We start from the raw sequence: 11894 nt of genomic DNA, 5'->3' as shown, positions 1-11894 counted from the left end.
CAGACGAGGACATATGCAGGCGGAAACGGCTTGTCGTGATCTTGAACCCGCAGCCAATACGAAGGAACAAACCTTGAAACGGAGCGCATCGGAAACATGGTTGAATGCGGCCCCGAGGGGTTCATGGCATGGGGCCCTCATGTACCTTGCCACGTTTGGTCCAGCGCAACAGCGGCGGGGGGGGGGGGGGGGGGGGGGGATGACGTTCCTGGCGACGCGAGAGCAAGCGCCAACGCGGAAAACTCAAAACGACTCCTTGACGATGGCCGATCTCTTCTGGCACAGCCCGGCGCAGCCTGTTGCCTGAGAGTTAACCCGGCTTGAACCGTCACCAACCTCGTGTTCTGCACTCGTAATCCGCTCCACGAATAGAAGCTGCACAGACGAACATCAATGCCGACTTCTCGTGAGCCAATGTCTTGTTTCGAGAGGGAGTTACCAAGACGATCCCCGGAAAGTTGAGTTCAACCCGAAATTTTTGAGCGCTTCTTTGGGCCTGAGCAGAAAGCTGGGCTGTTTCCGTCCCTGGGCCCCACAGTGACGACGCACAGTTCCCGTAAAGGATATACACTGTCTTTGCCCCTGTGCCATGGGCGAGACAGGTCCAAGCGCCCCTTGCGCGCCAAACACCACGTTTCCCTCGATCAAGATCAAACGGCCAAATCGTCAACTCTAATCCACCACCGCGCTCGACCTCAATCTTTTCTTCGACAAGGATTCATCACCTGCTGTGTCTCTGAATCATCTCATTCTTTCTTGCACGGCTCTTCATTCGCAATCGACCTTTCCGTCGCACATACGCTCGACCCCTGAATCGCACCGAGAACCGCCACCGATACCCCCCAACGACCACGCAGGAACACGCAAGCGTCGCGTCACAGGAATAGACAGATCCGCCGCAATGGCCGTTGCAATCAACGACCGTACGGTGGAGTTCCGCCATATCGTCACCGCCGCCCAGCGGAAACAGGCGGCGAAGCCGGGTTCGCAAAGACTCCTCAGCGATGCGCAAAAGAGCGCGGCGACCGGGGGTGCGCCACCGCGACGGTCCGAGTTTGCGCGACATGCGGCAGATATCGGCAGGGGAATTTCGGGGACGATGGGAAAACTCCAAAAGCTCGCGCAGCTGGCCAAAAAGAGATCGCTCTTTGACGATAACCCGGTCGAAGTCAACGAGTTGACCTTTATTATCAAGCAAGACCTATCCCGCCTAAACGAAGATATCCGGAACCTTCAGGGCTTATCCAAGCAGCTGCATCCGAAACCGGATCAGGAAGGGGAGAATAACAAGAACATTCTGTTGCTGCTGCAGGGCAAACTGGGGGATGTCAGCGCAAACTTCAAGGACGTCTTGGAAATCAGGACAAAGAATATCCAGGCTTCAAGATCGCGTACCGAGGCATTCGTATCGACCATGGGGCAGCACGCACAAGCATCCCTGCCGCCCTCGGCGTCTCCTCTCTACGGCACACCAAGTAGGGGGACGCCGTCGCCTGGCGCAGACCTCATCTCGCTCAACCCGATGGGGGGCGACCAACAGCTGCAGCTCCAGATGATGGAAGAAGGCCAAAATACGTACATCCAGCAACGAGGTCAAGCTATCGAAGCCATCGAATCTACCATCAACGAGCTCGGGTCGATGTAAGCTACCAGGAGGTCACAAGTTTTGATGTACAGGGCTAACGTGATATGCAGTTTTGGGCAGCTCGCGTCAATGGTTAGCGAACAGTCCGAGATGATCCAGCGCATCGACGCAAACACGTATGTTCCCCTGCCCGGTTTACCTCTCGGGGGAGATTACACTTGCTGACCCGCAACAGAGAAGATGTCGTAGACAACGTCGAGGGGGCGCAAAAAGAGTTGCTCAAGTACTGGTCTAGCGTGTCGGGCAACCGTTGGCTCATAGCCAAAATGTTTGGCGTTTTAGTACGTCTCTCTCACTGCATCATTGCATCTTTCCCACCGGGCTATGCTAACTCTGAGAACCAGATGGTATTCTTCCTGCTCTGGGTGTTGATCGCCGGGTAGATGGCCAACGCGGCCCTTTCTTTTCTTGTACAACACCTTTTCCCTTACTACTCACGGCTGCGTCAGCATAGACTATCGCATGGTAGACATTCGTAATAGGGATTTAGCGCATCGGTCGAGCCTTTTTTTTTTCATCTTTTTGGGTTGGAGGTATCGTGTCTCGTATCGGCTACCGTGTAGATGGCAGTGCAGAGGAATGCTGGGAATCGGAGGAACTGCCGTCATCATGTCTGATATGTGACATGGAAGGTTTGGTGAAGATGGATGGCATGGTTGTGGAACGGTCAAAGGGCGACTTGCTCCCTCGTGTGTATGGTAATTACGTGACGACAACAAAACATGACGAGCGATGACCGAGCAACATTTCAGCGTGTTTCCGAGCGGAACCAATTTTCCACCTATCACGGCATCCAAGTTGGCGCTTGCATGAGATCACCTGAAGGCACCCCACCATCCCCGCCTTCACCCCGCGGGAGACATTGAATGAGGGGCAATTCAGAGAAGACACGTTCTGAAAGCTTGACCACGCAGTTCTCAGAGGTCCAACTCTTCGACCCTGGGAATCAATTCCTTATCAAATGAATTTACGATGAATGTGAGCTGACAGGCGGGAGGAGGGAGGAATGAAATGCTTGTAATCTGCGATTGAAAGGCACTTTTTTATCACCTATCAAGAAGCATGGTTTGGTAGCGCCTGTTTACCTTCGTGTGTACACAATGTTGGCACTCAAAAGACACACTTCACCGCGGCATATGATGCACCGAACCTCGTCCCGCTCCGCCGCCCATAGCTACGATGGCTCGATGGCTCCCACATTTAGCCGGGCCCCAGGCAAAGATACCCACCCGAAACCGGGCCCGGCTCTCCCAGGCCTTTCCTCCAGAGCTTCCACCTATCTTCTCTCCCAGATTCAAGTCCTGGCCTGTTTCTCCGGCATCAAGAGATCTGTCGATTTGTAACCTGGTCTCCGCTCAAACCACACCGAGAACCCGCCATCGCCAAGCTGTCGCCTCTCCTCCGACTCCCACTTAAACGACGACTTACACGCTCCCTCCTGAGCAACAGACAGCTTGTGTTGCCCACCAGCACCATCAACAGATTCCCACCCATCACCGTCACAATGGCAAACAAGACCTTCAAGCTCAACACCGGCCAGGACATTCCCGCCCTGGGACTCGGTAAGAAACCCAACGCCTTCCCCTACCTACCCCCTACCCCCGCCAACACAACCTCTCTCCCCTCATACAGAAACCATAACTAACCACCCCCCCCCCCCCCCCTCTCCAGGCACATGGCAGTCCGGCGCGGGCGAAGTCCAGACAGCGGTGGCGCACGCGCTCAAGTCGGGGTACCGGCTGGTGGACGGGGCGTACTGCTACGGCAACGAGGAGGAGGTGGGCAAAGGGCTGGCGGACGCGTTCGCGTCGGGCGCCGTCAAGCGCGAGGACGTCTTCGTCGTCAGCAAGGTCTGGGCCACCTACACGACGCGCTGCGAGCTCGGCCTGCAGAAGAGCCTGGAGAAGCTGGGGCTGGATTATGTGGATTTGTTTTTGGTGGTGGGTGCTCCTCCTGGTCCTGGTGGTGGTGGTGGTGGTGGTGTGGTGGTGTGGTGTGTTTGGGGAATGGGGGTTGGCTGACGAGAGCGGTAGCATTGGCCTTTGTTGATGAACCCTGATGGTGAGTACTCATCTGCCCCCTTTTTTTCACACTTTGGGGTTGGGTCCCATTGGTGTGAGAGGGCGGTGACTGACCCGGGCTCTACAGGCAACGACGACCGCTTCCCGAAGCTCCCCAACGGCGAGCGAGACATCATCCACTCCCACAACCATGTCGACACATGGAAGCAGATGGAGAAGCTGGTCGCAACGGGCAAGACCAAGGCCATCGGCGTATCCAACGTTTGTCCCCCCACCCCCACCCCCCTTCCCAGCACATACCACAACTAAAGCTAACCCCCCCACCCCTTTCCCCCACTCCAGTACAGCAAACGCTACCTCGAAGAACTCCTCCCGCACGCCACCATCGTCCCCGCCGTCAACCAGATCGAGAACCACCCGGCGCTGCCGCAGCAGGAGATCGTGGACCTCTGCAACGAGAAGGGCATCCACATCATGGCGTACAGCCCGCTCGGCAGCACGGGCAGCCCGCTGTTCACGGCCGAGCCCGTGGTCGCCATCGCCGAGAAGCACGGCGTCAAGCCCGCGGCTGTCTTGCTGAGCTATCACCGTACGTTTTACCTTGCCTCTCTCTCTCTGTGTCCTCAAAGGAGTGGTGATGTGCTGACAAGGGCTGGTGTGCTTTTTGGTAGTCGCGCGCGGCAGCACCGTCCTGGCCAAGTCGGTCACGCCGGCGCGGATCGAGGAGAACAGGAAGCTGGTCGATCTGGATGCGGACGATGTCAAGTTGCTCAGGGCGTACTCGGACAAGCTGACCCAGGAGGGCAAGCTGCAGCGGTTTGTGTACCCGCCGTTTGGTGTGCAGTTTGGGTTCCCGGACAAGTTGTAGGTTGGTTGGGTTGGGGCTGTTATAAGGGAAGGGGATGGATAGACCTGGAAATAGAAACCTGCCGTGTTCCAACTGGTTTGGAACGGTCTTCTTTACTCGGTCTGATTTGTTTGTGTTTGATGACTGCTCGTGAAATCTCTATAACTCATTTATCGTTTACATGTCCACCATCACCTTCAACACCAAGTTTCCCTCGTCGTCCTTCACCCTCGCAGCCATGTCGAATGCCTTCGGGATGTTCTCCATTCCCGTAAACCGTTGCGTGATAAGCTTCGTAAAGTCCGGCAGCTTGGGGTTCTTGCTGGCCAGCAGTTCGATGACCCGCGGGTAGGTGTTGGCATACCGGAAAACACCCACGAGGTCGACTTCGCGGAGGGCGGCGGCCGAGATGGGCAGTGTTTGGATGGGATTGCCCATACCGATGAGCATGATGCGCCCGCCAGGAGCAGTAGCCTGCGATTGTTAGATCAGATCAGAATGGGGCACTTCTCGAGTCTCTGCCGTGACACTCACGTAAATGGAAGCCTGCAGGCATGCCTCCACGCCGGTACACTCGAACGTTGCCGACACCTCTCCAAAGAGCTGGCCGTGCTGATACGTTGTTGACTTGGCAATTTCGGCGACCTGCTTCGCAAACTCCAGCTTGGCCTCGATGGTGTCGGGCCGCTTCATGGGCACGACGACGGCGGCATCGGCAAACCCGTTGTCCACGGCGAACTTGACCCGGTCCTCCTGGATGTCGGCAATGACCACCTTGGCGCCACTGACTGCCTTGCTGAGAGCGGCACACAAAAGGCCGACGGTTCCGGCGCCAAACACGAGGACTGTCGAGCCGGGAGCGAGACGTGCCCTGTCGGAGGCATGCAGAGCTACAGCCAGGGGCTCCACGAGGGCGCCGAGCTCTAGGGAAACCTCTGATGGAAGTCTGTTGCACGTCAACACAGAAACAAAGAAATTTGGTTCGTCAGAGGTCAGGAGACATACTTGTGGCACCACTGCGCCGGGTGTGTGATTTGCTCCTGGAGTGTGCCCTGGGCATGGGGGTATGCCTTTGCCGAGCTCCTGAACTTCATCTCCCTGCAGATGTTATACCGACCCTCCTGGCATAATTGACAGCTACCACACGGTTGGCCGACCTCAAGAGCAACGTGGTCCCCGACCCGGAGCGAGTTGACACCCGAGCCAACGGCGGTGACGACGCCGGCGGACTCATGACCCAGCGTTAGGGGCTCCCGGACGAGGATGTCGCCGTTACGGAAGTGACCGAAGTAGTGCAGGTCCGACCCGCAGAGACCCGTTGCCTTGACAGCCACTTGAACGTCGTTGGTGCCTAGAGGAGGCAACTCCCGTCCTTCCTAGAAAGCATGTAATTATGAGCTTGAAGCCGGATATGGACTGTGTGACCCTGTGGCAACTTACGAGACGCAAGTCCCGAGCTCCGTGTAGGACCGAAGCGTTCACTCGAGAGGTAGCCATGAGAGCTTTAGATGTGCTCTAGAATCAGAAAATGTATTCGTCGAAAAAAAGGAGATAGAATGAACCTAGGTGTGAGTGCTTGAGGCGGTGACTGAACGAGTTCGGAGAGAGACCGGATGTATTGTATACGCAGTATCAAAGGGAGCTGCAAGACTCATGTGTTTCAACAAGCATGAGTCTTCATTACCACGCCAACCTCCCACTTCCCGCCCGATACCGATCCGGGAAATTACTCGTCCAAATCGACCAGAAATACAGAAAACTCCCCACTGGTCACAGGACCCGAGGGTAAACCGAAGGCGTGGAACCGGTTCATGTACTCGGGGCCTAGCTCTAAACACCGTGACACTGCGCCTGGATTCCTTGAACCGGGAATGCGCCAGATCCCCAAGCTTGAAAGTTTGGTGGGGTAAGCTCCAGTACCTAACGCCTACTGCACAGTATACAACTCGTTGTGGGAAGGAACCTGGAAGCTTTCGGGTGTGGGCTTGCCCCGTCGACATCCCCACCCCGACGCCGGCGTTGGTTCCGGCAGTGAGTGAAACGGGTAATTACGAGATATGTAACGAGAGTGTATCGGATTACGCGCCTGGTGAGCTCCTCTCTGGCCGGCAAATAGGGGTTCCTTACAATGCATCTGAACCCACTTACACCAACTTACAGACGGGACAAGGCGGGTTCCTGCATTCGGGGAGCTGAACACATTCTCACATCCTTCTGTGCCTTAATCTCTCATATTCCAGAAAGTACAAAGGTACTCACCCCTAGACCAACCAATTACCATGTTCTCCCTCGAAGGCCACACTGCACTCATCACGGGTGGTACCCGGGGCATTGGCAAGGCCGTTGCCATTGCTCTCGCCGAAGCCGGAGCCGACATCCTCCTCGTCCAGGTACGTGAATGAGGAATGAGAGGTCGACCAATGACCATACATACCACACCATATCCTAAACAGAGACTAACACACCAAGCCAGAGAGATGAATCCTCGACCGACACCCTCACCGCCGTCCAGGCACTCGGCCGCACCGCCCGCATCTACACAGCCGACCTGAGCTCGGCCGAGGACGTCTCCAAGCTAGTGCCACGGATCCTCGCCGACGGCCACCAGATTCGCATCCTCGTCAACTGCGCCGGCATCCAGCGGCGCCACCCCTGCGAGAAATTCCCCGACTCCGACTTCAACCAGGTTAGTCAGTCAGTCAGTCAGTCAGTCAGTCAGACAGACAGACCAACTCCGCCCCCCCTCCATATTAACTAACTACCTTACCTAACCAACTAACTAACCTAACCTACCCCCCCACACACAGGTCCTGCAAGTCAACCTCAACAGCGTCTTCACCCTCTGCCGCGACGTAGGCGCGCACATGCTAGAGCTGGAACCGTCCGGGGTGACGGGGCGGCGGGGGTCCATCATCAACTTCGCGTCGCTGCTGACCTTCCAGGGCGGCCTGACCGTGCCCGCCTACGCGGCGTCCAAGGGCGCCGTCGGGCAGCTCACCAAGAGCTTCGCCAACGAGTGGACCGCCCGCGGCATCACCGTCAACGCCATCGCCCCGGGCTACATCGAGACCGACATGAACACGGCGCTGCTGAACGACCCCGAGAGGTTGGCCAGTATTAGCGCGAGGATACCGGCCGGGAGGGTAAGATTACGGTTCTTCCCTAGACACCCCGGGTTGATGTGATGCTGACGAGGTTATTTAGTGGGGGAGCCCTGAGGACTTTAAGGGTACCGCAGTCTATCTCGCAAGCAAGGCCAGCGCATACGTGAGCGGTCACGTACTCGTGGTGGATGGTGGGTGGATGGGACGGTAAAACAAATAGCCTTGACGGCACCAAACTTCATTTGCCCATGTATAATAATGAAGAAAACAACAATCTACCGAGACATAATCGTCCAGGGCGAGTGATATCGATGGGCAGACCCCCTGCCAGTGAGTAAGATGAAGAAAGAAAACATCTACGGATACACAACGATCCACAGTTGGTAACATCAACGGATAGACTCATACCCCCCTTTTCAATCCTTCACTGACTGCATAACCTCATCCATCCAAGGGTACACAGCCCCGTTGGCCATCGGATACCCCATGTGCAGCGCGCCGGGAAAGAAGCGGGCCTCCTTGGGCGTGCCGTACTCAAACAGCATCATCGAATCCTCGATGGGCATGAGGCCGTCGAGAGTGCCCTGTGCAAGTCAGCCGGGGCGGCGTTTCCAGCAGAAGTGCAAACTCACATTGACCAGAAGCAGTCTGGTGGACGGCTTCTGGATGATGCCTGCCTCTAGCAGCGAGAACTTCTTCTGCGCGTTCGCCTTGTACTCATCGACAGATTGGAAGCCATGCTTCATGGCCATAGCAGGAGTCAACCTTTGATACGCCAGTCAGAACTTTGATGATTCGAACCCGAGAGAATACGGCAACTCACTCGAAAGGATACTCGTGCCCGTCCACCTTATCTAGCCACTTCTTGTCGTAGAAATAATGGCACCCGGCGCCCTGCGCAACACACCCGGCGAGCTGGTCCTTGTGGGTGTGTGCGATGCGGACGGCGTAGTACCCGCCGCTGCTGAGGCCCCAAACCATAACGCGATTCATGTCAAACCGCCCGTCCTTGCCCATCCACTCAAGCAGGCTCGTCCACAACCGGTCGGGCGACTTCGGGTCGGCGCTGTCAGCCGGGCAGTCGGCCGTACCGGGGATCTCGACAACCACCACGCCCCTGGGCAGCAGTCAGTCAATCAGTCAGTCAGTCAGTCAGTCAGTCAGTCAGTCAGTCAGTCAGTCAGTCAGCTAGTCAGCCCGCCACGAGATCCCCATCCCTCGCCCCCGCAAAAAGAAAGAAACATGGTACTCACCAGCATCTCCTCAAAAACTCGTCGCACCTGACCGTATTATCCGGCCGATACCCATCCAGCCCTGTCATCAACACCACCACGGGAAGCTTGGCGTCCCCTTCCCGTATATGCACCATCTTCGGAACTCTCACATAAACCGGAATCTCCTTCCGATCCTGGCCCTCCGCGTGCCGATGCTTCACCATTACCTCCTCCACGGGGCTCATCCACAACTCCCCGGCCTTCAGGTACGCCGACTTTTGCATCTCCCACATCTTCCTAGTCAACAGCAACACAGACGATGTTAGCAAGTCTCCTAGTTAAGCCTCTAACCCAAGAGGTAGTGGCGTGAGAGAGAGAGAGAGAAAGAGAGAGAGGAGACAAACCACTTGACAGCATCATTGACCTTTGGAAAGCCCGTGATGTAGGGGAAGCGTGCGATGCGGCAGATGGCGCATGCCCTCAGGTACAGGGCTGCCGCCTCGGTGGTCTTGCTCTCAATCGTCGCCGTGGCGGCGGCGGTGGCGATGAGGCGTTTGGCGGTGGCGAGGAAGGCGTTGGTGTATTCTTTGGAGCAGGCGTCGTTGATCTTGTTCTGGGGCGAGGTGAGATGGGTTAATTTGGTCTGGTGCGGATTTGGGGGGGGGGGGGGGGGGGGGGGGGGAGCGTAAATAAGGACGAGGGTTGATTTGAGCTACCTACTTTGATGAGTTCTTCGAAGATGGGCTCAAAGTCCTCGTAGGCGCCGTCGTGAAAGGGGTAGAGGGATTTGGAGCACTGGAAGAGTTCAGCGTAGTTAGTGTCTTGTTGAGGGCTCGCTGTTGGGCGTGAAAGCCCGGATGGGTGTAGCTTGAGAAACTGCTCGCCGGGCTTCCAAGTCGAAATCCTTACAGGTAGTTTCCATTTGGTTTCCCACAGCGCTTTGATGCCGTCATGGTGCTCCATGCGATGCTTAAACGCCTTGTTGCCCATGATCCAGTGGTGAGGTGTGTTGCCCTCCTCGCCACTTGCCGTGGTACCCGGAGTTGCGTGGGAAGACATAACGAAAGAGGGAACTGGAATAAGCTTCCGAGAAGAGAGAGTTGGGATCAAAGTAGAATCTGCGGTTGTAGAGACTTTTGCCTTGTGGGAATAGCAGTTCCGTTTTTGCGTCCGGGGCACACCGATACAGAGCTTCGTCTTCGTCGATGAGAAGATGGTGATGGCGGACGGACTCCAAGTTTCTCACAAGCCCTGGAAAAGTGTTAAATAGGCAGGTACCTACTTACGCTCTACGTGGAGGAAGGGGAAACGCACTCCAGCTGAAGGAGCGCTATGCGAATACGGGCCAGAGCGACATGGGAGTCTCGGTCCATGTTTGACAGGCGCCCTCGGGTTCCTGGGGATGATGAGATGAAGAAGCCGCGGACGTCGATTACCGATATTGGCCCGTATCTTGTGTTCCCAGGCGTCGGATTTCACGGGTTGGGGAGGTCCGTAGTCCGGATATCGTGGCCCAAGGCGGCCAAGGAGTCTCGGGCGCAGGGCTTGGCTACTGTGTAGTTCAGTGGGTATAATGCACGTGTTGGATCCAACAGAAGGCTAGACCTCAAGTATCATGTCATGAATCTGAACAAGTCATCTTGGTGGGTGTTGTTGTTTGGGGTTAGGATGGAAGCTCGTCGGTTGAGCTCCTCATTGCCGGCTATGTGTCAGTCTTAATATCAGACCTTAGTTTCGGGAACCCGCGAGGAATAAGCATCCTGCTAAGCTTCCCCGATGCATATATGGTTACCTCCTCGGCCTATCCTATCCTCGGCAGCAAGTGTAACATGAGGAGCTCCGATGGGGTGAGGGAGGGTTGCAGTACATTTCGATGCACCCGCTCGGGTTTGGAGGGAGTCGGTATGTCAGGATTCGCCCAGGATCACATGCCAGAGCGAAAGGGAGGGGCGGTAATATGTCGTCGTGTACTGTGTGCAACATACGCACAAAGGATGGCAACGTAGCCAAGGCTTGACCGGTCCGGGACAGCGGAGATTGAACGCGGGGCTGCTTGCCAACCAAGGCGGGCTGAGGCTGGTAGTTGAGTGAGGGCGTCGACACAGCGGGTTGACTTTGCGCTGCTGTGCTGTTTTGTCCATCGGGTCGGCGGTCAACTACCTCAGTCCGCAAAAGTCAAGGATGTGTGCTCAAAGAACCATTGAAAAGAAAAATACGCTGCTCTAGATCTACCTCTATCCCATACTTGTTGCTCAGATATCCCCATTCATGTTGCAACCACATCTCTCCGGACTAGCCAGCAATGGCCACAGAGGGTTGGCTCTCAGAGGTTGGACGTCTCGTTGCCTGTTGCGCTTACAAGCCGATGCAACTAAGTCAGTCACACTGCGCTACACGCCGGCACCCGCCGCACAAGCTATTGGGCGTTGTTACTCTTGGGGCCCTCGTGGTAGTGAGCCATCTCCAGACCGGCCCTCCTAAAGCCGCACTTGACGTAGAAACCCTCGTTGGCTTCGCTGCAATCGAGTATTGTCTTATAACATCCGACTTCCTTGGCAATGTAGTCGAGCGCCTGGATGAGGCGCAGACCCAACTTCTTGCCCTGCTGATCCTTGGCGACGGCGATGTCCTCGATATGGCCAACGGCGCCGAGGTTATGGATGCTGGCGCGCAGCAAGGCGGGTTAGTCGTGCCCCGGGAACCTAGGGAGGAGGGGGGTTGGCTTCTTACAACTTGCGCTCCGCCAACAAACCACCGGTGCCGACGATCCTTGGTGGACTGGCGGTGGTGTCCTCGATGACGAGGATGAAGTAGGTGCCGTCTTGCCTCGCGATCCAGTCGTAGCGCTCCTCCCACTTCTCCTTGGAGACCTCGCCGACTGTGGTTAGAACCCGCAGGCAGTCAAGGAAGCCGGCGTCGAAATCGTTCCGACGAAGAGCGCGCAGCTTGTAACCTTCGGGCAGCGCGGCCTGCACCTCGGGGGACAGGTATTGGGCAGAGAAGAGAGCCTGTTCAGCCATTGCGAGGGAGAGGAAGGGCGAGGGAGGGAGAGCGGTCAAGTTG

General features: G+C 56.5%; 6 protein-coding genes across 6 annotated transcripts; 3 read left to right on the top strand and 3 right to left on the bottom strand.

Moving 5' to 3' along the window:
• The first annotated feature begins 746 nt into the window (after positions 1-746).
• On the top strand, positions 747-2461 carry B0H64DRAFT_65987 (t-SNARE). Its single transcript, XM_062808587.1, has 4 exons — positions 747-1641; positions 1696-1761; positions 1821-1926; positions 1990-2461. Exons 1-4 carry the CDS (start codon positions 902-904, stop codon positions 2026-2028), a joined length of 951 nt encoding a protein of 316 aa, XP_062661659.1. The 5' UTR covers positions 747-901; the 3' UTR covers positions 2029-2461.
• Positions 2462-3069: 608 nt separating this feature from the next.
• Positions 3070-4614, top strand: B0H64DRAFT_65953 (NADP-dependent oxidoreductase domain-containing protein). Its single transcript, XM_062808585.1, has 6 exons — positions 3070-3207; positions 3317-3585; positions 3679-3706; positions 3794-3927; positions 4009-4255; positions 4338-4614. The coding sequence occupies exons 1-6, from the start codon at positions 3150-3152 to the stop codon at positions 4532-4534; spliced, it is 933 nt and encodes a 310-aa protein (XP_062661658.1). The 5' UTR covers positions 3070-3149; the 3' UTR covers positions 4535-4614.
• Position 4615: 1 nt separating this feature from the next.
• B0H64DRAFT_66219 (chaperonin 10-like protein) lies at positions 4616-6325 on the bottom strand. The gene is made up of 4 exons (XM_062808588.1): positions 5954-6325; positions 5519-5889; positions 5048-5459; positions 4616-4987 (listed from the first exon to the last, which is right to left on the bottom strand). Exons 1-4 carry the CDS (start codon positions 6008-6010, stop codon positions 4691-4693), a joined length of 1137 nt encoding a protein of 378 aa, XP_062661657.1. The 5' UTR covers positions 6011-6325; the 3' UTR covers positions 4616-4690.
• A 294-nt stretch (positions 6326-6619) lies between these two features.
• On the top strand, positions 6620-7966 carry B0H64DRAFT_65934 (uncharacterized protein). The gene is made up of 4 exons (XM_062808582.1): positions 6620-6903; positions 6987-7199; positions 7321-7656; positions 7718-7966. The coding sequence occupies exons 1-4, from the start codon at positions 6793-6795 to the stop codon at positions 7826-7828; spliced, it is 771 nt and encodes a 256-aa protein (XP_062661656.1). The 5' UTR covers positions 6620-6792; the 3' UTR covers positions 7829-7966.
• On the bottom strand, positions 7931-9995 carry B0H64DRAFT_65946 (Alpha/Beta hydrolase protein). Its single transcript, XM_062808584.1, has 7 exons — positions 9741-9995; positions 9552-9626; positions 9236-9444; positions 8871-9128; positions 8441-8734; positions 8250-8382; positions 7931-8201 (listed from the first exon to the last, which is right to left on the bottom strand). Exons 1-7 carry the CDS (start codon positions 9888-9890, stop codon positions 8034-8036), a joined length of 1287 nt encoding a protein of 428 aa, XP_062661655.1. The 5' UTR covers positions 9891-9995; the 3' UTR covers positions 7931-8033.
• Positions 9996-11247: 1252 nt separating this feature from the next.
• Positions 11248-11851, bottom strand: B0H64DRAFT_414984 (acyl-CoA N-acyltransferase; the record flags this gene model as incomplete). Its single annotated transcript, XM_062805070.1, has 2 exons — positions 11248-11494; positions 11562-11851. 2 exons carry the CDS (start codon positions 11849-11851, stop codon positions 11248-11250), a joined length of 537 nt encoding a protein of 178 aa, XP_062661654.1.
• Between the last annotated feature and the right edge of the window lie 43 nt (positions 11852-11894).

The sequence above is a fragment of the Chaetomium fimeti genome (genome assembly GCF_033439085.1).
Source record: "Chaetomium fimeti strain CBS 168.71 chromosome Unknown B0H64scaffold_2, whole genome shotgun sequence".
Lineage (NCBI taxonomy): Eukaryota > Fungi > Ascomycota > Sordariomycetes > Sordariales > Chaetomiaceae > Chaetomium > Chaetomium fimeti.
Note: the sequence above shows the minus strand (reverse complement) of the source record. Positions and strands in the feature narration are given on the sequence as shown.

Bases quoted from the DNA above. Each gene is read 5' to 3' on its own strand.
- B0H64DRAFT_66219 (XM_062808588.1), bottom strand. From the start codon at position 6,010: ATGGCTACCTCTCGAGTGAACGCTTCGGTCCTACACGGAGCTCGGGAC. The intron at 5,460-5,518 runs GTATGTCTCCTG...GACGTGCAACAG, and splicing joins CCGGCGCAGTGGTGCCACAA to ACTTCCATCAGAGGTTTCCC. The intron at 4,988-5,047 runs GTGAGTGTCACG...TAACAATCGCAG, and splicing joins GCCTGCAGGCTTCCATTTAC to GCTACTGCTCCTGGCGGGCG.
- B0H64DRAFT_65946 (XM_062808584.1), bottom strand. From the start codon at position 9,890: ATGTCTTCCCACGCAACTCCGGGTACCACGGCAAGTGGCGAGGAGGGC. The intron at 9,129-9,235 runs GTTTGTCTCCTC...GCTGTTGACTAG, and splicing joins GTCAATGATGCTGTCAAGTG to GAAGATGTGGGAGATGCAAA. The intron at 8,735-8,870 runs GTGAGTACCATG...ACTGCTGCCCAG, and splicing joins GAGTTTTTGAGGAGATGCTG to GGGCGTGGTGGTTGTCGAGA.
- B0H64DRAFT_65987 (XM_062808587.1), top strand. From the start codon at position 902: ATGGCCGTTGCAATCAACGACCGTACGGTGGAGTTCCGCCATATCGTC. The intron at 1,642-1,695 runs GTAAGCTACCAG...CGTGATATGCAG, and splicing joins ATCAACGAGCTCGGGTCGAT to TTTTGGGCAGCTCGCGTCAA. The intron at 1,927-1,989 runs GTACGTCTCTCT...TCTGAGAACCAG, and splicing joins CCAAAATGTTTGGCGTTTTA to ATGGTATTCTTCCTGCTCTG.
- B0H64DRAFT_65934 (XM_062808582.1), top strand. From the start codon at position 6,793: ATGTTCTCCCTCGAAGGCCACACTGCACTCATCACGGGTGGTACCCGG. The intron at 7,200-7,320 runs GTTAGTCAGTCA...CCCCACACACAG, and splicing joins CCGACTCCGACTTCAACCAG to GTCCTGCAAGTCAACCTCAA. The intron at 7,657-7,717 runs GTAAGATTACGG...GAGGTTATTTAG, and splicing joins CGAGGATACCGGCCGGGAGG to TGGGGGAGCCCTGAGGACTT.
- B0H64DRAFT_65953 (XM_062808585.1), top strand. From the start codon at position 3,150: ATGGCAAACAAGACCTTCAAGCTCAACACCGGCCAGGACATTCCCGCC. The intron at 3,586-3,678 runs GTGGGTGCTCCT...CGAGAGCGGTAG, and splicing joins ATGTGGATTTGTTTTTGGTG to CATTGGCCTTTGTTGATGAA. The intron at 4,256-4,337 runs GTACGTTTTACC...GCTTTTTGGTAG, and splicing joins TGTCTTGCTGAGCTATCACC to TCGCGCGCGGCAGCACCGTC.